Source organism: Apiospora marii (assembly GCF_038362585.1).
Source record: "Apiospora marii strain CBS 49790 chromosome Unknown utg000004l_segment0_segment0, whole genome shotgun sequence".
Lineage (NCBI taxonomy): Eukaryota > Fungi > Ascomycota > Sordariomycetes > Amphisphaeriales > Apiosporaceae > Apiospora > Apiospora marii.
This window is the reverse complement of record NW_027117375.1, coordinates 2,889,234-2,912,971: the sequence shown is the minus strand read 5'-3', so window position 1 is coordinate 2,912,971 and position 23,738 is coordinate 2,889,234. Positions and strand designations below refer to the sequence as shown.

The 23,738-nt window shown below is 54.3% G+C and overlaps 7 protein-coding genes across 7 annotated transcripts; 3 read left to right on the top strand and 4 right to left on the bottom strand.

The window, feature by feature from the left end:
• Positions 1-286: 286 nt before the first annotated feature.
• Positions 287-1,763, bottom strand: PG985_006857 (uncharacterized protein; the record flags this gene model as incomplete). Its single annotated transcript, XM_066826626.1, has 5 exons — positions 287-570; positions 632-712; positions 772-822; positions 888-1,516; positions 1,591-1,763. 5 exons carry the CDS (start codon positions 1,761-1,763, stop codon positions 287-289), a joined length of 1,218 nt encoding a protein of 405 aa, XP_066686233.1.
• Positions 1,764-3,685: 1,922 nt separating this feature from the next.
• PG985_006856 (DNA-3-methyladenine glycosylase) lies at positions 3,686-4,864 on the top strand (the record flags this gene model as incomplete). The annotated part of the gene is made up of 1 exon (XM_066826625.1): positions 3,686-4,864. One exon carries the CDS (start codon positions 3,686-3,688, stop codon positions 4,862-4,864), a length of 1,179 nt encoding a protein of 392 aa, XP_066686232.1.
• A 6,036-nt stretch (positions 4,865-10,900) lies between these two features.
• Positions 10,901-12,156, top strand: PG985_006855 (uncharacterized protein; the record flags this gene model as incomplete). Its single annotated transcript, XM_066826624.1, has 2 exons — positions 10,901-10,952; positions 11,015-12,156. The coding sequence occupies 2 exons, from the start codon at positions 10,901-10,903 to the stop codon at positions 12,154-12,156; spliced, it is 1,194 nt and encodes a 397-aa protein (XP_066686231.1).
• Positions 12,157-13,474: 1,318 nt separating this feature from the next.
• Positions 13,475-15,084, bottom strand: PG985_006854 (uncharacterized protein; the record flags this gene model as incomplete). The annotated part of the gene is made up of 2 exons (XM_066826623.1): positions 13,475-14,397; positions 14,466-15,084. The coding sequence occupies 2 exons, from the start codon at positions 15,082-15,084 to the stop codon at positions 13,475-13,477; spliced, it is 1,542 nt and encodes a 513-aa protein (XP_066686230.1).
• A 798-nt stretch (positions 15,085-15,882) lies between these two features.
• On the top strand, positions 15,883-17,732 carry PG985_006853 (uncharacterized protein; the record flags this gene model as incomplete). The annotated part of the gene is made up of 5 exons (XM_066826622.1): positions 15,883-16,406; positions 16,479-16,503; positions 16,563-16,599; positions 16,664-17,532; positions 17,628-17,732. 5 exons carry the CDS (start codon positions 15,883-15,885, stop codon positions 17,730-17,732), a joined length of 1,560 nt encoding a protein of 519 aa, XP_066686229.1.
• Positions 17,733-18,560: 828 nt separating this feature from the next.
• On the bottom strand, positions 18,561-19,136 carry PG985_006852 (uncharacterized protein; the record flags this gene model as incomplete). The annotated part of the gene is made up of 1 exon (XM_066826621.1): positions 18,561-19,136. One exon carries the CDS (start codon positions 19,134-19,136, stop codon positions 18,561-18,563), a length of 576 nt encoding a protein of 191 aa, XP_066686228.1.
• A 1,877-nt stretch (positions 19,137-21,013) lies between these two features.
• On the bottom strand, positions 21,014-22,724 carry PG985_006851 (Cytochrome P450 monooxygenase FUM2; the record flags this gene model as incomplete). Its single annotated transcript, XM_066826620.1, has 5 exons — positions 21,014-21,942; positions 22,005-22,352; positions 22,390-22,477; positions 22,540-22,632; positions 22,686-22,724. The coding sequence occupies 5 exons, from the start codon at positions 22,722-22,724 to the stop codon at positions 21,014-21,016; spliced, it is 1,497 nt and encodes a 498-aa protein (XP_066686227.1).
• Between the last annotated feature and the right edge of the window lie 1,014 nt (positions 22,725-23,738).

Here is a 23,738-nt window from a genome sequence, read left to right as displayed (position 1 = left end):
GAGCGACTACCTTCCCGGTCCAATCTCACACCACGGTGGGCCAAGTCCATGTGGTGCCAGCGGTTTCAGACGAAAAATAGAATGCAATGAGTACCTCCCCCAACTCCTCTTAGGCGCGACGGCCGATGTGAATTGCCGAATGCTGGATAGTAGGCGTAGATATGTTGTATGCGTGGATCATAAAGCTTTCGTACAGTAATTACGTTTCCCGGTCTGTCCCAATTCGGCACGTCCAGGAAGTATATGATAAGACAAGAAATAGCACAGAGGCAACGGCAGCTCCCGTTTATGCATTACCGGGCTTTTCATCAGTGTCGATGTGCCAGACGACGTAATTCGGCAGACCGTAGACGCCATAGCCCGCTCGCTTCGCCATCTTGGCAAAACCTTCGGTTTCCGCCTGGTTCTCGAAAGCATAGCAAGGGAAGTTGATGCCTGCCCGGTGGACATCAGCCTTGACAAGAATGCTGACGCCACCAATGCCGTCAAGCTCAATCTCGTCGTCTTTGTTGTTTCGCCAGTCGCCCATACGAGCCATGTGCTTTCGTCCAGTATCATACTGCTTGTAACCTATAAAACGCCCAGGGGTTAGCTCTCCACCGGCGCATCACTTGTGTTCCGTGTAGTTTACCTTCAGCGAGCACAACGTTCTTGTCCAAACCGGCAGCAAGCTTCAAGGCCTTCTCGGATTCAACCCATGAGTTGTAGTCGACTGTATAACCGTGAGTTAGTAGACTATTTCAACCTTGTCTTCTACACAGTCTGACTTACATCGTCCCTCGATGTCCTCCCTCTTATCGTTGTAACGGTGGAACCAGATATCTGGAAAACATGTTAGCCTCTTGAACTCCAACCTGCAAATCCCCAAGGGAAGTAGGAAACCATACTAGGTACGATGACGTCTCGGTCGTGCGCAATGAAATCCTCTAAAATCTTCTCGGGGCTGTCAACGATGTCGACATCGCGCCAGTAAACCCAAGAGTGGTTAGCTTTGAGAGTAGCTGATAGAAGATAGTTCCTGGCCTTGCCCATGGCCTTGCGTCGCGGGCCCTGGGCTTCAAAACCGTGCCTGTCGTCAACGTTCTGGCTGAGGTGAGAGCCGAAATCCTTCTCGACGACCACGGCACTGTTGAATGGGACCTTGTCCGGACGCTCCTGGATGCGCTTCAATTCCAAGGCCAGGGCTCCGAGAGTGTCATCGGTCGAATCGCCCACAAGGAAGCCCAGATCAATCAGGTGATGGGGATACGTCAGCTCGGCGATGAGCTCGAAGTATTTGGACAGATATGGGGCAGCATCCTTCAGAGGGGTGAGGATGAGAACGCGCTCATCGTTTGCGGCCCCGTTTCGCGTGGACTTGATGGGGTTCAGATTGACGTGCTCGATTGTAGACGAGTTGATTTCGATCGGGGCGTGGTGGTTGAAGATTACGGGGGTTTGCATGTGCGCATGCCAAGCATTATGCTCATTCGCAGACATGTCCATGGGTGGCTTCGAAGGGCCCCAGCAGTAGAAGCTATCGCGAAAAAGGCGTCAAGTCAGTCGGAGGATCCAGCGTGTCTTTTGTGCGGCTGTCGGGCTATTCCATACCTTTGCATCTCGTTGGCGCCCGTCCTAATGCCGCGCCATAGTAATAAGATAATGCCGGCGAGGGCGACGGAGACGAGAAAACGCGTCTTGGTCAGGAATACCCATATGGCTCTTGTCGGGGGTAATTGGGCCTTTGCGGATTTCCAAGTGATGCCACCTTTGGGGAGAAGCATGGTGGGCGAGCTCTTAAGGGTGGCCTTCCGACACGACCCTTAGCCTAGCGAAACGCGAATTCTTGAAAGGGAGGAAGGTCGTCGATTCGGACGACAGTCGATCGAAGGGGGTACGTTCGATTCGAGCCGGCGCGACCTTGATGTCGGTGTCGTTAAGCAATGCAGGTTGAAGCAGATAAGGGTGATGCACGAGAGCCGTCCAGTATTGTCGTTAAGCAAGAACTTCGTTTTTTCAGGGGATGAATGTCCAAGCTGAATAGAAGGGTCGGATGGTTGTGAGACTAGCACTAGGGACAGACAGCACCTGGTTTAGGCCTTGGCCTTGGTCGCTAGCCCTCTAGGGAGGAAACGGGGGAATACGAGTAAACGACCGGGATTACGCGCTGGCAGCCCAGTGTTACATGTATCTGCCAAATGGGTATCCGAAAGTGATTTAGTTAGTTGCATGCACGCCTTCCGGCCTCACAAGAGATAATAAATATGTAGGCTTGAATGAGGAAATCGATAATCGATCGAAGAGACGAAGCGGCCCAGTCGCTAAGAGCTGAGGATCGAATAAAGAATAAGAATGAGAAAACCAGTGTATACTCTGCTTCCAATGGGTTGCGAAGATCGGTCCGGGAGAACTGAACAACTATCAGGTCGGAGTCCAGATCCAGGTCCATGCCCAAGTCCAGGTACCCATCAGCATTAGGTGCATTAGAGTAGCAGAGAATAATCTCGAGGGCCTAAAAGTTGAGCCTTGGCGCCAGGGATTTTCAAGATTGAAGGTCTAACTTTGCGGGCAAGATTAAAGATAGATTGGGATGGGGACATTACGAGCTCAATCCACCAATGCACCCAATGACCTGGCGCCGTATGCACTTTAATCAATTGACTCCAGTTCCCTCTGGACCTGGGCACTTGGGCAGTCAGTCTTACTAAGATACAGCGACACAGTGGAAAACAAAACGCTCTTCTGTATTACTGTGACCCAATCCTATGTATGCGATTGAGCGCGCTTGAGCAAAGCCACCATTGGATGCGTGCCGCAGCCGTGGCTACAAAGCTTGGTGAGCAAGTAGCGCGATGCAGACGATGGTCCTGGGCTGGGATGGGGGGTTTTCAATAAGTGCCTCCCCAGCAGAGGCAGGCGGTTTTGATTGGGTGGCGCGGCCAGAGAAGATGCCAGAGAGGCGGGAGGTGACAGCACTAAAGTGCCCAAAGCTAGAAACGCATAAAGGAGAGAACGCAATCTTCGTAACTTGTAGCCACCGGCCCTGCAGGGACTTCGCTGCATCCCAACCACGTAAAACAAAAGTAAACCATTATGGAAAGAAAAGAAGAGGAAAAATTGGCCCGGACCGAACGAAATATGCTGGTTGGCCTGACCTTGAGCAGTTCAGCATCGCTCCCGCTGAACGGTGGTTCAGATGGGGTGCCCCAAGCTGTGACGATCACTCTAACTAGGCAGACATCGGACAAGATCTGCTGACAAAGCAGGGCGCAAATGACATCCTTCCGTCCTCACACAAGCACCAGGCATACTATTACGATACATACTGATGGTACGTGATGCTCTCAGATTCTTGTCCTTCGGTATGACATAGTGATATAGTGGTCTTCATCTTGTTATTGAAGCCATCTATGGTACCCAGCTTGATATGGTCGTTAGCCTGACCACGTCTAATCCGCGGTTCAAAACGTCTTTGAGCATCGCAACTTGCAGCACGTGTTTCTTCGCAAGAAGCCTCTCGTCGCTCATCCGCAAGCACTTACAAGGCCCGGCGAATCAGCATTGTAGTCGACCACACTGTACCCCAGCAACTGGGAGTTCGGCAATCCGAGCACATCTTGGCTCACACAGTCTTGTTCCATGCTGTGAAATCCGTCCTCGACTTGCATCTTTCAAGATTTTCCAAGGCGTCTCAGCAATACAAAAGATGTCAACGCGCAAATCTGCTAGGCTCAGCGCAATTGCTGAAGCGAAACCTCCGGCTGAAGCCATGGCGCCTCCTGCGCCTGCTGCTCAAAACACGCGCAAGAGGAAGGCCGCAGCGGGTCCGTCCGTCCCGGAGGAAGGTGGAGGAGAAGGCCCAGATGCAGCTCCGGATGCGATAGCCCCGTCCACGCCTAACAAGCGGCGTGCGAAGGCTAGCACATCAGGTCTCCCCCCGGTGACCCCGACTCCGGGCAATGCCAAACTATTCGGCGAACCTGTTGCCCTTGGGACCACTCCTAAGCCCAGGCCCGCAGCAGTAAGAAGGCTTGCGGACCCGAATGCAACTAACGCGACCCTCTTATCACCGGAGACGTCCCGAGTCGTCGCCTCGAGAGAGGTGGAGTTCCTCTCACCCACAAAGTCCAGCAGCATGAAAGCCACTACCGCCAACATCCTGGACGAGGCCTGCGCACACCTCATCAAGGTCGACCCGCGGATGAAGCCGCTGATCGAGGCCAACCACTGCCGAGTCTTTAGTCCCGAAGGGCTCGCCGAGAAGATCGACCCCTTCGAGTCGCTCTGCAGCGGTATCATCTCCCAGCAGGTCTCGGGTGCCGCCGCCAAAGCGATCAAGCAGCGGTTTGTGGACCTCTTTGCCGACACCGCGTCCTCACCGCCGTCGGACCCCAGTACGCAGAGTGCAACGGCTGCGACGGGCCGCCGCCGGTTCCCGCACCCGTCGCAAGTGGCCGCGACCAAGATCGAGACGCTGCGCACGGCGGGGCTCTCGCAGCGCAAGGCCGAGTACGTCCAGGGCCTGGCGGAGAAGTTCGCGGCGGGCGAGCTGAGCGCGCAGATGCTGGCCGACGCCCCCTACGAGGAGGTACTGGCGAAGCTGATGGCGGTCCGGGGGCTGGGCCGCTGGAGCGTCGAGATGTTCGCGTGCTTCGCGCTCAAGCGCATGGACGTATTCTCGCTCGGCGACCTGGGCGTCCAGCGGGGGATGGCGGCCTTCGTGGGGCGCGACATCGCCAAGCTGAAGGCGTCCAAGGCGGGCAAGTGGAAGTACATGAGCGAGAAGGAGATGGAGGAGATCGCGGCGAGATTCACCCCTTATCGTAGTGTATTCATGTGGTACATGTGGCGGGTCGAGGAGACGGATGTGAGCACTATGGAGTGAGATATAGAGTCACGTCAGATCACAGTGGCCCACACTTGAGCTTTCTTGTTCTGTACTTGATCACACCCTACAGTTTGTAACTCTACAGCATCATATCAACAAAGATGCCCGCATACTAGGTAATGCTATAGATGCGGCCGTGCCGTGCTTTGTGGCTTGCCACATGTGACAAGGAGCTGCTGCCGCCTCCACCAACTGTCAGGCGTCGCAAGAGTCTACAGGTTATGTGTGGCCACTTTTGCTGTGATTACGAGGGTATGTATTGCTGCATGATGTGAGGGTATTGTGGCATTGGTTGCTTTACAGGGGCTACACAAGGTTCTGCATTCGACCATACGGAGGGTGGCCGATTGGTTGATGTGTTGGTTTGTGCGGCACAGATATCAGGGAAGTAAGTGCCTGTGGCCTGTTCTACATGAGCCACTACGTGTTGAATCAACCACGGACCGAGCATAACTCCGGGCATTTTATACTCGTGGGTTTTGCCATTAATGGGGTCATGTTCTTGGCCGATATCATGGCCCAATTAAGCATACAATCGTAGATGATGCTGTGTTTGCTCACGACATGTTCTCGTCGTATTTATCTTGTTTAACTCTTGTTTGCCGCCGGCCGGAAGGCCGCCTGGTAGCACCATGGAATGTGGCTGTAGCAGGCATTATACCTCGCTTCTGCATGTCACACATAACAAGCTTTTGGATCGGTTAATCGGTTTCGTTCCACAGCGTGATCAGAGTCAGGTTTTGCAGCGGTGATTGTTGTCCTCGGCGAACCAGCCAGCCAGTGAGGAGAGCCAGCAGTCGAAGTAGTTCTCTAACAAGCGGTAATGAGATAGCAAGCTACATTTCTAGATACATCCCCCGGAGATGGCCCATTTGTGTCGGCAGCGCGGCGGTGACGACGGTGGGCCACAGCAGCGGGGCTTTCAGCCATATATAGCAGTTCGTAACGTATGTTGTAAGATGGGACTCAATATAAAGAGCCGTGCTTGGGCCTACGGCGAACGAGCGGGACATGATCGCAACGTCAAGTCGGTAGATAGACAAGCGACGCGAAACTTCTCGCTGATATAGCTCCAACCTTCGGCGACCACGCGGCTGGCGGCTTGAGTTGCTGGGAAACATTTACCTCCCGGGCTGGGTCCAGCCGGAGAGAAGTCTGATCCGAATGGATGACGTCGAGTATCCAGGACGCCCCCTGGACTAACTCACTAGGGAGCCAAAAACGGGGACGCCGCGAGTTTGAGGAAGAAACACTTGCTTTTGGATAAAAATAAAGAACGCCAAGCCGTCCGAAATCCGAGCGCTGCTAAGTAGACGCCGTCGTCACCTTGTTTTGGGGGGGGTGGTTGGGCTTTGGGTTGTTGCTAAGACAGGGGAAGTCTGTTTGACATGCTGTCGCAAGTGTTTTGAGGTTTTACTTTTCCCACGATGGCATTGTTGTGCTGTCCAAAAAGGTCGTATGTGGGCTTGCACAAGCAGAAACCGGGAATACATGGCCAACCCCTTGTACGGAGTAGGTAGGTACTGTGTATAACACACGGCATCGTTATGACAAGATCCCCAAAAGCTTATTTGGATTCGGTACAGCACCGCAGAACTTGGTGGAATGCATGATTACCACCTGGACAGACGCACACAAGACAGACTCGTGCCGAGTTGCTGTGTGAGACCTCGTGTTCGTGCTACACTCCAAGCAAGCAATTGGAGGGAGATGCATCGCCTACCGAAATAGGCAAGAGCCAAGTAGCGTGCAAGTGTTGCCACTGGTTGAGTGAAGACTTTTTGTACGCCGGTCGCTCGGTGGTGAGGTTACCGGGCGGAAATAACCTCTCGAGTGCGTTACGCGACTGCCCTGGCGGCTGCCGGACAGATCCGACGTTTACCCTTTACTTGACTGCATTACTATTTTGTCTAATAAGAGAGACGGAATCTGGGGTAGGCTGGGTGAGGTTTTGTGTTTTAATGGAGGTATGTATGTACAAAGCGTAGAGCCGAGCCGAGCCTTCAGCCAAGGTCTGGTGGCCCGCATAGGTACAGTAGCCAATAATTGACATTTGGACAGGCGTGCCCCAGGTACCTTGCGATTTTCTGAATTAGGGTCGCACTTTCTCTTGCTTTCGGCTGTTGGACATGCCTTGATGCATCTGTAATATGCCGCTTATACAGGGAGAGAAAGTGATCAGAAGGATCTTCCTCATGTGTCAGATTGAGAGTGGCTTTTAATCAAGCGAACACAAGCTCACAAGCCAGCTGCCAGCCGGCGCCGATCCGAGGACGCGGACGCTATCCTTGGACGCTACTGCAAACTGACCCATGTCATGAACATCTCCATCTCGTTACCAGACGGCAACGGAGCGATATGGATGTCGACAAGAGACGACACAAAAGCTAGAGCAGGCTAGCTAGACTCGGCCTACATAACATGCTGCCGATCGACGAGCGCCTGTGGCCTGGATCCGTAGCGACAAATCTTGATTCAATTGTGGACTTTGTGCACGCTTTCTGAAATAGTGCAGAGAGAGTTGAGAGCTGCCAAGCCAGGGAGAGATGTGGTATGGAGAATATGCATTACCGGTAGCGGGAGGGAAAAGGGGTGGGGCTTGTTCTGCGATGCATAGCCTGGACTCTTATTAGATTGATAGCCGCCACGCCGCATACGACCTATGAGCACGTCAATGATACCAGATGTACATAGCGCTGGGACGTGGAGCAATTTGAGAGACAGAACCCACGATGCGCTGTCGTCATCAAAACAGACGGCTTCAATTCCTTTTTTTTTTTTTTTTCCCTTCTCGTCTCTTCCACTAGGCAAGTAGTGGAGGCCACTTTTATATGGCACAGCCTCCTGGGAAATGCCAAGCTTTTGGGGATCGGTTCCTTCCAGTAGGTAGAACCGCGATCTTGAGTTAGCAAATACGAACATGCGGGCGGGAGAGGGATCGTAAATAAGTTTCTGGGCCAAACAGAGGGCATTCCACACACTTTCTTAAGTGCAAGCATGCACCCAGACACATGAGGCTTGGCAAAATGGTCTTTACCAGATTGGAAAATCCTGCATGTGACGTTTACGCGGCAGACCAGGATGCCTCTTCAGAGCGACTTTTGACTGGCTGAGGTGGGATATCAGTGCAGCAAGCCACTGCAACGGAGATTGATACCGGAGGCATGTACGGGAAATGGCCTTCTCGCCATAATCTCTGCCAACTGCTACCTGTGCTAGCCGCAGTCGATCATTGCTACGCTACAGAGTAACCCCGATGGAGCAACAACAACAAGCAAGCAAGCAAAGCTTCCAAGCTTCGTCTTCTCCAGATAAAAAGGAAAGATACAGGATGGAGATCCAGAGACGATAGATAAATAGATAGATTGATAGCAGTCACAGGAGTAGACAAGCGGGATAGGCTGTTTGGTCAATTACGGCAGCCGCCAATCATCCTATTTCCCGGAATAGCAACCGTCCCAACCTTGTTCTTTACCTAAGGAAGTGGGTGTTGCAGATTGACAGAGCAGACAGCGCCGACGAACCAGAAGACGAACGACACCCAGCTATGTACCAGAAGCCTGAAGCGGCCTCCAGAAAACGAGAGAAGCGACGTCTTCGCAGCGTGTGCGTACGAGATTATTATTGTGGATTGGGCAAAAACAAGGCTAATTGAAACACTGTTGGCGGGGGCGAATCTGGTCCGGCTGGTCGATCAGCTAGGAGATACAATCGCTGGCTGGCTCGCTGGTACGCAGCGAGAATGACCGACGCGGCGATACTATCGACAGGGGGTGGGCAGAGTGATCAGTGATGGATAAAGCGTGAAGAGCGGCCGGAGCTGATACTGATGGGGCATGGATGAATGTACCCATTACTTGGACGGCCCCAGCAATCCTCTCTAACAGTCTCCGCTCTTTAACATCAGCATGTACCTACCCAGACGGAGACCGGGGATGCAAGAGGAAAGTAATCTCGCCAATTGCAGGTGTTGATATGAGAGCTGCGACACTGTGGAAGACCAACAACACACGAGCACTCCAAGAGAGAGCACACACACACCCCCCCCAGACAGGCTTGTTGACTCGACTTGCTCTGGCCTTGGCTGTTTGGTTTTGGTTCAGTCAACGCAATGCCTCCAAGCCTGGGCTCTGGGGGGCCCGATGCAATAAATCGAGATTTCTTTTTTTAAACTCACTGGCTTTGGGATCTCGCGGCGCCACACCAGAAGACCGTTATTGTTGGTCGTTACGAGAGCGCTGGCAGACTGGAGCTTGTCGGGCCTGTTAATAAGATGACAACTTCATGTCAATCTCGTACAAGTAAAATCTCCCGTCCATGTCCCTCCTAGGTGCTAGTAGGCTAGACGGGCAGGGAAGGCAGACATTGGAGCCCACATCAGGCGCTCAAGCAGGGCCAAGGTCTCCAAGGTACAGTGCAATAGTGTTGCAGTGCCTGGCTTCTTGTTCAAGCACGCACCCTTGCATAGTGGATGATTAGATTTCATGTGTTCTCAATGGGGGTAGCGGTACTTGTGGTAGAGCGGCGTGGGTGGTGCGATGTGCAAGTCGAATGCCCATTTCCCTCACTCCAGTGACTCCCTCCCGCCCGCTTGCATGTTCCTGGATCCCACCCCCTTTAGACCCGCCCGGTTTATTTTTCTACCCATGGCCTCCCACCCCCAAAAGACCACTTGAATTCCAAAACGTCTCGGCTTCTCCTGACGTGACTGACCTTTCCTCCTTCCATAAACCTTCTTCCTCCCATTTTCCTCTTCGGATTCATTCGTTTGTCGATATTCCTGTCAGTACCAGAGGAAGAGCACTCGCTCATAGCTTCCTCGCTTTAATAACTTCTCACTCTCCATCCGTCGACCTGCTCAACCAAACATCAACATCACTCACCCAACAACCAAGCCAACTCGATATTCCGATCCTCAACTTAACTCAAAACAACCATCGACCGAGCCACGAGACGATTTAATTCTTTTTTGGTTGCGAAGTAGAAGAGTCAATCACAGCAACACGTGTACTACTTCATTTTTTGTGTAAGAACAGCAGCAAAAGGTTTGTACATCCATGTTTCTTCTTTATCTTCCCGTCGCGGGTCTTCTCTTGCACAACCACCTACACACACCGGAGTACGACGGCGACCATGCTTCATTCGCAAGCAACGAGCAGCAGCAGCAGCAGCAGCAGCAGCCAGCATGACGGTAGATACCGGAGGGCAAATTTGGAGACACGACGCGCGTTCCGCATACAACAATGCAAAGGCCGCTTCTTGGGGGTGCCACGACTTGCAAAGGTCTGGACTGCCATGCCAGGAAGCGGCTTTGGGCATCCTGTTCAGGAACGCACTACTGGGGCTCTAATTCTCTAGCGTGCAATAGCTAGCCAGTGGCGTGTACAATGGGAGCTGTCGGTCGGGTCAACGGCCATTGGCGAATGACAGTCATCCCATCGTATCAACCTGCTATTGGCAAGCTTGCTATTGAATGCGGACCTACAGCACTGTCGCCAATCCAGGACGCCTGCTTCTATCTATTGGTGACTGCATTATATTCACCCTCTGTTGTTTGGTTGCTGCCGCACGCTATTACATTACGACAATGTCTCGGCGTGGCGCCCCATGCTTGCATACAAGGAGAGAGAGCATTTCCCTTGAAGCGAACGGGGTTTTGGAAGTTTCCATAACAACTCACTCAACCCAACCGCCAGTTTGGAGTAAACAACTCGTGGTGTAGTCACTGCTACTCACAACCACGCGTCGGCCACGTTTGCGATTTTGATTGCTCTTGCCTAGTTCCTGCTGGTAGAAGCCGAGTTGGTCTCTTGATGAATCGCGCGCATCTCTGATTCCACCTTCTTGTATTCATTTCCTCCCACCACATATCCGATCCGGCCAGGACATTTTGCCTGCCTTCAAGCAAAGCCAACATTGATTTTTGGAGCACACTACACTCAACTTTTCGAGATATCTATTCCCGGACCTCACGGTCATTTTACCATCAAAGAAGCTTAACTGACCAAGCTTTTTGAGGAACAGTTTATCAAGATGTTCGCCAAGCAAATTGTTTCGGCGATTGCCGCCGTTGGCATGGCCACTGGTAAGTCTTGGAATCTCCATCGCCACTTTGCATGGTGGTTGACTAACGCCACTTTTTCGCAGGCGCCATGGCCTTCGACTGCAAGGATGACCAGATCAAGATTTCGTCCTCTGGCGACGCTACTCAACTTGGTAACTGCAAGTCTGTCAAGGGAAGCGTTATGGTTATGCCCGGCGATGCCGAGCTTGACTTTGGCAAGCTCTCCGAGATTGGTGGTGACCTGACCTGCGAGAACAACGGCGTCATTGTCAGCCTCAAGGCCGGCTCTCTGTCCAAGATCGGCAAGGAGTTCCGCCTGCAGAACGCCACTCAGCTGTCCAACCTGGCCTTCACCTCGTTGAACTCTGTCGGAAGCCTCAAGTTCCTCTCTCTGAACGGCCTCACTGCCCTCAACTTCGGTTCCGAGGGTGTCAAGAAGGCTGACACCGTCATTATTTCCGACACTCGCCTGAGCAGCTTGGAGGGTATCAACGTCCAGACCGTTAAGGACATGGACATCAACAACAACAAGTTCCTCACCAAGTTCACCTCCAGCATCAAGAGCTTGAGCAACCTCCTCAACATCAACGCCAACGGCCTGAAGCTGAGCGTCGAGATGCCCAACATCGAGTGGCTCGCAAACGCTACTATTTCTAACGTCACCGAGTACTCCAGCCCCTCGTTGGCCACCGTCAACGGCTCGCTCCGCTTCGACTCCAACTTCTTCGAGACCGTCTCCCTCCTCAACCTGACTGAGATCCAAACTGGTGATCTCTCGTTCGTCGGCAACTCTGCTGTCAAGAACATCAGCTTCCCTCAGTTGACCAAGGTCGGTGGCGGTTTCACCGTTGCCAACAACACCGAGCTCGAGAAGCTCACCTCCTTCCCCAAGCTGGAGATGATTGGCGGTGCCGTCATCCTCCGTGGATCTTTCGATGATGTCAAGCTCCCTGCCATCAACGACGTTCGTGGTGTCTTCCAGGTCACCTCTACCGAGAACATTGACAGCTCTTGCGAGGAGTTCAAGAAGCTTGGCAACAAGGTCGCTGGTGATGGCGGCAACATTGACTGCACCAGCCACAACCAGAACGCCAACAACGACACCTCCAGCACCGGTACCGAGAGCGGCGAGGACGACAAGAGCGGCGCTTCTTCCATGTCCATGAGCATGTCTACCGTCTTCAGCCTGGCCACCGTTGGTGCCCTGGTCACCTTCTTCCTGTAAACGGGAACAAACTGAGTAAAACTGCGGGGGAGTTGGATTTTGGAGGCGTTTGCAAACTTTTCCCTTCCAGTGTATGCAGAACTCTCGTCATTGTCATTTCTTTAGTCTCGTGTCTGCAAGTTGGGCTACGTACAAGGATCCACTAGACTTAATACCGACGCATCTGTAACCGATACTCCATCGTTGCCCTTGTGACGTTTGTGAAGTGTTCGACGCCAGCACGTCCAACAGAAAGCTAGTCATCCTGTACGATCCCGGACTGGAGATTGGGAAATGATACATGAATCATGCATTGGAAAGGCATTGAGATGAGCAGTGGTAAATTGTTTGGTTGGTAGCATGGGGAGTGATTTGGGAGTGTATGTCGCGTGTAGTAGTAGAGAAGACTGGTATCAAGCAGGGGGCACACAATAACATTTCCTTCTTCTATCAGCAGTGCATGGTATCTCATCGTGTATATTGAATAGTCTGTTGTAACCCCAGTAAGAAGGCCTAACACCAAGCCTGTCCTTTACACTCGTATCTCTACTATCTTGGTGAGGACGTAGGCTGCTGGGCTTCTAAATGCACAAATCTCATTGCTCGAATATGCCCAAAGCTCGTATGCTCCCTAACCTTTCTCTGGGAAGAAAATTACTTGCATTTCACTACACATGTACTCCAGTACTACCTACCCTGGTTACATAGACAGAAACCTCTTAGTGTATCGTGAGATCCAGCACTTCAAGTGTTACTGTCACCACAAAGGACGGAGGGGGGTACAAATAAGACACGGGGCACCTTGGAGCTGTAAGAAAGACGCTCGCTCGGCGTTTTGCTACCGAAAATAGCAGATATACATATACAAATACACATGGCACGCAGCACATACACAGACACAGGCTCAGAACAGGTTCAGAGAGCGGGTGCGCCGTAGCAAACAAGCAGCGGCCATACCGAATCGTGGCGGCGTGTACGACGAGAAGCAGAAACGATGCGGGAATCGATCGAACAAGTTTGCTTTGGGGCTTATTCGTACCCTTCCACCACCACGACAGGTTGTGGACGGCCATCAATCTAATCTCTCACCTTCCATGTGTGTCTCATCCCGGCACGTTGGTTAACGGGCGGCCTCGCCATCTGGCCGCACACGAGGTCACGGGAAAAGAGATAGACCCTCCTCGTTGACGACGTGGTTTCACGAAGTACCCGCGCGGCAAATGTTCCGTGAGCAATACCCGAAAACGATCGCTAATATTAAAAGTTGCTGCACGGCGTCATTGTTGTTGTTATCGAGGATCCCTCACCAAGTAGTAGTAAATTTTCTTTGCCTTCTACCTTACTCGTAGACACCCTTTTCGAAGGCTTCTAAATCGTAGTACTGCGGCTCAATGGCGCTCCCCGCAAAGACGCGGCCATCGAGCGCATTGACGGCCCGGAGCGCGCTCACCTGGTCCACGAACTTTATGTAGACGTTGTGGCCCTGAACGTCGATGTGCAGCCGCTCGACGCGGCCGTAGTTGTCGCCGCACTCCTCGCCAATCTCCTGGCCCAGCCCCTCCTCGACCTCGTGCTGCAGGTCTTCGATGTTGTCGAGCATGCGGCGCAGCACGATGACGGGCGACATGGCGCCGAATTTGCCCACGCTCGAGTTCCCGCCGTCCGCTGCCTTCTTATTATTGTTGTTCTGGGAGGCGTCGATGATGCGCCCTCGGCCGCCAGGCTCGGCCCAGCCGCCCCCTTCGGAGTCGGGGCGCTTCCGCCGCTTCTCAACCTGTACGCGCAGGGGCTGCGCGATGCCGCTGTTGTCCGCGCCGAGGCCTTGGCCCTTGGACCAGCCGTACTTGGACATGAGGCGGGCCGCAAACCCTCTCTGGCCGGGAAGGTTGCTGCGAGGCGCATCGTCATTACCCGCTGCGGCCTCTGGCTCGTCCACATCCATCGCACCCGCGTCGTCCTCCGACGCCGTGGGCGCGGCAGCAGCTGGCTCTGGTTGTACATAACGCACAGGCGCTCGAGCGATGGTGGACGAATTGGTTTCGGGTGGCGGAGGCGGCGGCGCAGAAGATGTGTTCGACTGATCAGGAGGCGGAGGTGGAGGGGGCGAAAGAGTCGAGGGTGGCGGTGGGATGGCCACACCCTGGGACAGGGCCAGTCGGCGCGCATATGCGTCGTCGCCTGTCTTGTCATCGGGTATAGTGGCGCGCGGTGGTGACCTGGGCGGGGGAGCGAAGCCATATGAACTGGGTGGCGCAAACTGGTCTGAAGTGGAAACAAGATTAGCATATAGAGTAGAGATAAGAAGAAGAATAAGACGAGCCCCAACTTACTTGTCATGGGCCTGTGGTCGCCGCCGCCCTCGTCGCTGCTACTCCAGCTGGACTGCCTCTTGGCAGGGCGTCTATGACGGTATAGCAATGCTTTCCATTCCTGCACCTCCCGTATGCGCTCGTCGCTGCGCAGATACTCGTCTACGTTGGTCGGTCGGGAAGGGTCGTAGATCTCGTCCCAATCGGTCTCGACAGGCGCGGCATCCTTGGCCTTCTTCTTCTTCTGTTTCCGGCCGCCCCTCGACCGCTTCTCTTCGCCCGTGTACATCCAGTCGTCGTCCTCGGTCGCCGCCCAGTCGGCCAGCGAGCTCTTTACTGCCGCCGGCGCATTGTTTGTGGCAGCAGGTGGAGCTTTGGGGAAGCCGACTTTGGGCTTTTGCGCCGTCTTCTGTTGCGGGCGCCTAATGGGCTGGAAGTGCAGCGCGGGATTGACGGCGGGCTTCTTGGAGGCTGCTGCTGCCGCCTCTTGGTCTTTTACCGCGCTCAGGGCCTCGTGGGAGACGACGGGGGCGCGCGAGATGGAGGCAGAAGAGTCGGCTGGGGGGTCGAGCAGGTCGGCATAGAGAGACAGGCCACTGCCGCCGCCTGGTCGCGGTGGGGCAGGGGTTTGTTCTGGCATGGCAAAACCGGGGGGCGTTGGGTTGAAGAGTGGCCGCGTGTATGTAGATATCGATCTTTTGGTCCCTGAAAGTCAGTATGACGGAGCCGATTTGGAGAGCTTCTGGAATTGATTAGATAGGAACGGAGCCTCACGATCTTGGCAGATGGGGCGGCAAGTTTGGGGGTGCAGGGGTCAGGTCGCTACAGGCCGTCACACCCGAACCAGCCAGCCAAACAGGTACCTAAGCCTGCCTACCGATCCCGAGTAGCCGGTCTGGCTTCCAGCGAGCTGCAATGCGCCCCATTCTCGGCATGGATTTGTTGGAAAAGCATACGCAATCACGGGCAGGCTTGAACGCTTCAGCTGGGTTCGGGAAGCTGACCGCCTGGTTTCTCGAGCAGAAATCGAGGTCATTGACAGCTGTATCCTTCCAAGGCCCGGTGCTTTAGTGTAACTTACGACGGGCTATCGTCCGAATGCCGAAGCAGGAACTGTCAAGGGACCAACCATCGTGTCTCGCCGCGACTCGACTGCCCCTCCAGCCCCTCCAGCGTCGCAGCTACTTTACTTAATGAGTCGATTGCGACATCTTGACCATGCCGCTTTGCCATTCGATCGCAGCCTGTCTTTCCTTCTTATCCACTTGATCACTCCGTTATAGATCCGAGATCTATCTTCCTCTTAGACTTCAACTCTTGTACACACCCACGAGGCCTTGTTGTACTAGAAGAACATTCTGTTGAGCCAATTGCTTCTTTAGTTCCGGACTTGTTGTCTAGCTACCCACCCCGCCTTACACATCTCCCGACCGCCACCATGTCGACCAGCCCGACCCTCCGCTCCGAGATCCGCGGCGATGGCAACGCCGCCGCCGTCATAGTCCCCTCCAAGCCCAATGCCCTCTCCGTCACCTACGACGGCCTCCAGAGCGAGTGTCTCTCCTTCCAGCGCAAGCTGGCCGATCTCGGCATCGGCCATGCCGCTGCCGTCTCCATAGCCACCGTGAACTCCTACGAGTTCATCGTCTCCTTCCTCGCGACCTCGTGGCAGCGCGCCATTGCCGCGCCCCTGAACCCGGCCTACAAGCAGGACGAGTTCGAGTTCTACATTGACGACCTCAAGTCCGCCATCGTCCTCGTGCCCCACGGCGCCTACGAGGCCGATGCCGCCGTCGTCCGCGCCGCCAAGAAGTATAATGCGGCCATTGCCGAGTGCTACTGGGACGCCGCGAAGAAGGAGGTGGCGCTGGACGTCAAGGACCTCGGCCAGCTGAAGGGCAAGGCGCAAGAGAAGGTGCTGGAGGCACAGGCCGAAGATCTTGCCCTCGTTTTGCACACAAGGTAAGCAGCCTCGACTCGCCATCATGGAATCCGAGTTGGCGTTGGTACTAATCTTCGACTCACACTACTCAGTGGAACAACTGGGAGACCGAAAGCTGTAAGTCCGGCCTCGATTCGCGGCTCCAGGTGGACAGACTCACTAATGATGGGTTATAGGTACCATTGACGCACCGTAACTTGACGCAAACTATGGGTGAGTCCTCAACACTCTGGTCTCATGGCCGGATTCAGGGGCCAATGGACTGACGCAAGACTAGAGAACATCCGTAATACCTACCAGCTCACCGCAGCGGATCGCACCATGCTGGTCATGCCCCTTTTCCACGTTCACGGACTCTTGTGCGCCCTCCTCGCGCCCCTACACACCGGCGGTTCCGTAGTGGTGCCGGTCAGGTTCTCAGCATCCGAGTTCTGGGCCGACTTCATTGAGCACAAGGCAAATTGGTACACGGCCGTACCGACGATCCACCAGATCCTCCTCAAGTCGCCCATCCCGGACCCCTTGCCGCAGATCCGCTTCATCCGGTCCTGCTCCTCGCCGCTGTCGCCCGCCGTGTTCGAGAAGCTCGAGGCCACCTTCCACGCGCCCGTCCTCGAGGCCTACGCCATGACCGAGGCCTCCCACCAGATGACGTCCAACCCGCTCCCGCCGGCGCAGCGCAAGCCCGGCACCGTCGGCGTGGGTCAGGGCGTCGAGGTCAAGGTCCTCAACGAGAACGGCGACGCGGTGCCCCAAGGCAGCGAGGGCGAGATCTGCATCCGCGGCATCAACGTGACGAAGGGCTACCTTAACAACCCGGACGCCAACGCGTCCTCGTTCCACGCGTCGGGCTTCTTCCGCACCGGTGACCAGGGCCGCCTCGACGAGGACGGCTACGTCCAGATCACGGGCCGCATCAAGGAGCTCATCAACAAGGGCGGCGAGAAGATCAGCCCCATCGAGCTCGACAACACCCTCACCCGCCACCCCGCCATCGCCGAGGCCGTCAGCTTCGCCATCCCCGACGAGATGCTCGGCCAGGACATTGGGGTCGCCGTCGTGCTCAGGCCCAACGAGAAGCTGAACCAGGAGGAGCTGCGCGCGTGGATGGCCGAGAAGGTGGCCAAGTTCAAGATCCCGAAAAAGGTGAGTTTTTGGCTGCGAATACCCCCCTCCCTCTGAGATGCGACAATGGTCCTTTTTGCCAGGAATGGAAATCACTGACTTGAAAAAAAATACAGGTCTACTTCACCGACATTATGCCCAAGACGGCCACCGGCAAGATCCAGAGGCGTATTGTTGCCGACACGATGCAAAAGCAGGATGCGAGCAAATCTACCCTGTAATAGGTTACGATGATGTTTTGGGATATGTGTGATATTGATGATGTACCTGTATACGTCTTTACCTACCTATAGAGCATGAGTATGAGTAGAGAATCTGCTCCGATCCGGTATTAGAGAAGTTGTGAGTTAAAAAGTACAGATAATGAGCACTTGAATGCGACGAAAAGCAAAAGTTATATACGTATAGAAATACATGTATTTCATCATATGCTTCATTTAAGTATGGTTTGCTAACAGTAAGAGAGGGGTATCTTGTTTTTGACTTTTCCCACTGCGAAACTCCAAAAACTCTCGAACAAGCACTCGGGCGCTCTCCTCCGAAATCTGCCCTGTTGAGGGCAAATGAGAAGAGAGAGCACCTCGAGTTGTGCGTGGTAGGCAATTGGGGAGCGATCTGTATATTTAACAGGTAATAAAAGAACCTCGGTAAGCCGCCCGCCATCCGTGAACACCCCGTTTCATCCCGCCGCCACCATCCGTGTTGCGCCTCTTCGTGAACCAATCGATTTGAATGGAAACGGGTAAAATAAAGTAATGAAATAACTCCCGAAAATGCCTGGTGGTGTGAAAATGTTTTGCGCTGTTCGCTTCGCCATTGATAAAATTTCGTGTCAGAGAGTCGTGTCATGTCGTGTCATGCTGCATGCAGCTTGCAGCAGCCTGCAGCCTACACTACTCCCCCCACCTCCCTTCATGAGCGACGATTTTGATAATGCGTTATACCGTCGTACCATAATATTCGCGGCAGTTATAGTACGATTGCAGTGTAGAGAGGGGGGATTCTTTTGCTGAGTAGAGAGAAAGGTGTAGAGAGATGAAGATGATTAATTAGCCCATGGAGAAGAAGGCATCTTCGTCCTCATCCCATTCGGCGTAGGTGCTGGCTGCTCCTGGCGAGTTCCAGTTGGCGGCATTAAGCGCTGCGTCTGACGACGTCTGCGACGAGGACGAAGAGGGCCACCTGGGAATGGTGTGAACCTCGTTGATCAGGGCCTCCTGGCGACGGACCTCGGCCTCGGCGCGCTGCGTGGAGAGGCGCACCGCCTGCTCGAGGGAGGCGTAGACCATGACGGGCACGGCGTGGCCGCTGCTGTAGTCGATCACCTGGAAGGGCTCTGCCTCGTCCTCGGGCGCGCTCGAGACGGAGGAGACGACGGACCCGCAGTCCGAGAAGACGGAGCGGGTGTCGTCGTCGTCGTCGTACTCGTCCTCAGAGTCGTCATCGTACGACTCGTCGTACGACAGGAGTGTGGAGGAGGCGGGATAGTGGCTGTGGGGAATTATGGGCGATGAGGGGAAGGGCTTCACCAACAACGTGGGGGAAGTGAGCTCCAGCGGCTTCGTGACGAGGGACTTGATCACGACCTGGGCCGGGTAGTCCTCGAACTGCTGAGAAATGGCCATGGCGAGTTTGCGCTTGGGAAAGGAATGCTTGCTGGCGCAGGTGAGAGAAGGCGGCCTTGATGTAGTCGCAAGTATATATGTCTGTTCGTTGCGACAACGATAGCTTTGCTTGCACCTGATGGATGCAGGAGTTGGTTCAAGATGAGTCGTATGTATGGATGTAAGTAAGGTTTCCTGTCAAAAGTGTCGAGGGTTCTGCATGTCTCAGGAGAGGAATCGACGGGGAGAGGTATTTATGTCTAGAAGCTGTGTAGGCAGGTAGGTCGGCAGGGGGGGCAAGCTGGATGGATGCAGGAGGCACGCAGCGAAAGCCGGGAAGCTTATAATTCAGCCAACCACAGGTTGAGCTTGTTGCAGGATGGGGAGCGATGGGGAGCAATGGGGAGTCCTGGGGGAGGCAATTGACCTATGAGATCAGATGACGGTAGCAACCGTGTTACCCTATACTACTGAGGCTTGTGTGCGGCATCATGGGGTTCGCTCGGCTTGGCAGTGGGCAGAGACCTTTCGGCATTACGAGCAGCCAGGGCGCGGTGAGCCAATCCTGTGACTGGATTTTTTGTTTTTCATTTGCTTTATTTAGCTCCTGTGACAGTTTTCCTACCTGGCATTCCCGTGCCGATCTTCGGTGTGCAGCGAGAAAGGCATCCACTGTCCCGCCATTAGGTCAACCTTAGGTATCAAAAAAGGGAGCTTGCGACGTGATATCAACTGGTCGCGCCCACTCTTGGCATTGAATATATTGTATCATAGCTTGTTTTGCGCAGCGGGACCTGGCAGCCCTCCTGCCTCCTCCCCTCCGAACACATCAGGGGTCCATCCGCCCAGGGCTCTTCCAGCATACTATTTTAGCACGCGTGGGTAGCACCTGTATCAATCTTACTTGCTGGAGACGCTGCAGAATGGAGATGGAGAGATGGCCTCTCCAGTCCTGATGTGGGTGGCTTTTTGCAAGACGTTGCACCCGGGCGTAGCAAATGAGACATGTCTAACAAATATAGCGTCTGGCGTCCCCCGCGCGCCCGCCATGTGAAGAGCACGCAAATGCCGATGACGCACTCGTAACCATCAGAGCCGATGATGACCGATGTTAGCCCTACCAAAATGCTCTCTCTCTCACTTTTTTTTTTTTCCTCTTTGCGGTGCCAATTCTCTATCTCGATTCGCTCGCTTTTAAACTGGGATCTCGGCGTCTTCGCGCTTATCTTTGAATAACGAAGCCACGAGAAATCGCCGCTACCCAGATAGCCTTGCCTTGGTGTCTGCCAAGGTAGTCCCTAACTCTTTCTCTCTTTCTACAATTTTTTTCTTTGTGCCACACGCCCGCAAGCTAATTTTTCGGGATGAAAGATTACAGTAGATCGAAGATGCCGATCCATTCATCCACATTCACAGCAGTGCCCCTTGGGTGATTGCGTTTCTCGAAACAATCCGTCACGCCGGAGGCCAAGAGTCGATATATTTGATCACTCTTGGCGTTTTGAAATTTGTCTGGCTACGGCAGTTGGCCTGCCATTCGACTATTGGAACAAGCGATATGAAGCATTCTGGCCATACGGCGGCGCCAAGACCCATTGGCTTGGCTTGTCTTGGCCGTGTTTTGGCACGGGATCCGCATCCCACGGTACATCATTCTAATTAAAGAACCCAACGAAACAAGAACAGCGAGTGTTGTTTGGGGTGTGAACAAACGAACTGATCAGCGTTCGGGACCAAGGAACTCCCCGTTGAATGCGGAGGATCCTTGATGAAGAAGCCCCGTCTCATGCCCGTGTGCTTCTTAACATGGCATATGTGCACGTGTGTCTGGAAGGGTCCAACTCAGATACGTACATACATACAGTCGACACCGTCGAGGAATGCCTCCTGAGCCTCGCTCATTCTTGGACCGGAACAAAATGCGCCATGAGCTCCGGCTTCTTCCACATGAAGTGCATCTTGCATCCTGCAATCCAGTCGTATCCCTTGCTCTGCTCCTTGCCCAGAGTCCAGTCATAGCGGTATACCAGCTTGGCCAACGTGATACGCATCTCAAGCCAGGATAGGTTAATGCCCAGACAAGCGCGCGGCCCGATGCTAAACGGCTGCGAGTAAGGCTTCTCCGTCTGCTTTCGCTCGCCCAGCCACCGCTCTGGTTCGAACGCGTCGTGGGCCGGGACGCATCGCGGGTTGCGAAACACAGCAAAGGCGGATCCAGTGACCGATGTGCCCTGGGGGATATACTGCCCATCCACGGATTCCCCCGGGGAGATGCGGGGGCCCCCCGTCGGCGCAGGGGGGAATATGCGCATCGATTCCTCGAGAGCGGCGTTGAGGTAAGGCAACGTGGCCACTGCGTCGCCGGTGATGGCCTGGTAGGACTTGAAGCTCGTGCGCACTTCTCTCTGCAGCTCTCGGAGCGTGTCTGGGTTCGTCGTCAGGAACCAGAAGGTGGCAGCCAGTGCTGTCGAGCTCGTCTCCGCACCCGCGACCAGGAGCACGTTGGCCTCCGACGCTAGCTCGGCCTCGCTGAGATTGCCGTGCTTCAAGACGTGGTCGAAGAAGTCGTCCATGTGCGTATCACCCATGTCGATGCGCTTTCGCACTTTCTCCAAGGTGAGATCAGCGTGCTGCTTGTTACTCTCGATGATGGCCTGAGCAGAGCGTGAGAAGTAGGGCACCAGGCGAAGAAGGAAGCCTAGCATCGGCATCCGGGGCCGCATCGAATACAGCGAAGCGGCGAACAGTGAGTCGAGCAAGATCGAGACCCAGTAGTGTGAGCGCGCATCCTTTACGGCCCCGAACGGTTCTCCAAACGTCAGGTGGCCTGCATATGGTCGGTCAGGCTGGATTTCTTCATGAATTATACTCCAGGGTTATGGCACTTACCCATGATATCGAAGGTCAACCACTCGAAAGCCTTGGTCACATCCATGCCGCCAGTAGCGCTTGAACTCACCCTTTCGAGCTGGTCCATTAGGAGGTCAACATACTCGTGGACAAGGTGTTCCTGGTCACGCAAGGACTGCGTGCGGAAAGCGGGTTGCATCAACTTGAGCTTCTTCGCGTGTTTCTCGGGATCCATTTCGTACGCGATGTTTGAAGGCTGCCCGATGTCATACAACATTGGGTCCTTGGTGAACAGCTTCCGGGTCTTGGACGGGGCGGCATAGATATCCTTGAACGCTTCCCGCGTCGCGAACGACAGTTCATTGGGAGCAATGCGCACCACATCACCTTGGCCAATACGTCAGTGCCATGCTACGTCGCATACTTCCGAAAGGATGCATACCATATTGCTTATGGACATTCTCTATGTCCCAGGGCCATTGACCTCCGAGATATGTCCAGATATACCATAGCTGTCCAGTCACCCTGTTAGTCTCCCGGCTATTGTCTCCGGTATCAACCAGGTGGGACGAACCTCGGAAATCGCTGCCAGTCTAGGCCCCGGGAATTTGGCCAGAGGGTGAAACGAAAGCGAGTAGATGCACCACGAGACCCAGTACACGGAGAGCTGTGTCGTTGATTAGCAGTGAATCCAGTCTCAGCTTGCGGGGTTGTGCGAACCAGGGAGAGCGCTCCATATGCCACTGTTGTCCAGGCCATGATTTCTATAGTGAGTGTCCTGAGAGAAAGCCGCTCATAAAGATTCCGAAGCGAAAGAAGGTGCCCTAGATCTCATATCGGATCTTCTAGACCTCACTAAGTCTCTGGGATCAGCAAATCTGTCCATGAAACGGGCATGCCTGGGCATGCCTGGGCGCGCGGGGTGTATGAAATCATGTATCCAACGGTTCTACCTGCATGCATATGCCACTATCGTGTACAAGATCGAATATATCTCATCGGCAGCATGCACCTAGACGCGCAAGACATGTGAAGCCTAGGTGCAGGTGGGTATACGCTGACCTATCAGAGTGAGGTACGAGGCCGGGGACCGTCTCCGCCTACTCATACCGGCAAGTTGCTCCGAGGTGAAAATATGGTACGTACAGTAGCATCTGGGCCCCAGAATAAATGTCTTTGCAGAGCCGTACCACCAGGACCTTATTGGCTACAGCGACACTTACCGCGGGAGACTTGGGGCGGGGAAGCGAGGGGATGTAGTCTTGGTCGCCAGGGAGGAGCAAAGGGAGGTCGTTTATGTGCCGGTATATCATGCATAGGTGCTGTTCACCGTGAGCTATCTTGTAGTCCGGCGACGTCACGGGAGGCCAAACAGACTGGATAGTACGGCGATGTGGCCTGATGGGACTCGGCAGCCGCCGTGCGATGCCGAGACTCTCCCTCCCAACTAGTCCAATAGGCCGTAGATCGTCGGACACGTCAGGCGGCACGGTTCTAGATATGTTCACCCAGATGCACGCGAGTGGCAACCTCCAGGCTTATCGGGAGCCCTGTCGATTCCAACATGATTCATGAGACTAAAGTAGGGTGTTCAATCCTGACTAGGGATGGGTTATGTGAGTCAGCCAGGCCCGGACGACATATCTTTCATCGTCATGTAACTTTGTTCGCGGCGTGATCCACACCTACTACTGTATCTCATGTTCCACGCTCTCGGCCCCGGCTATAGTTTATTGTAGACGACTTCGATATATGACATATCATCAGTGAGAG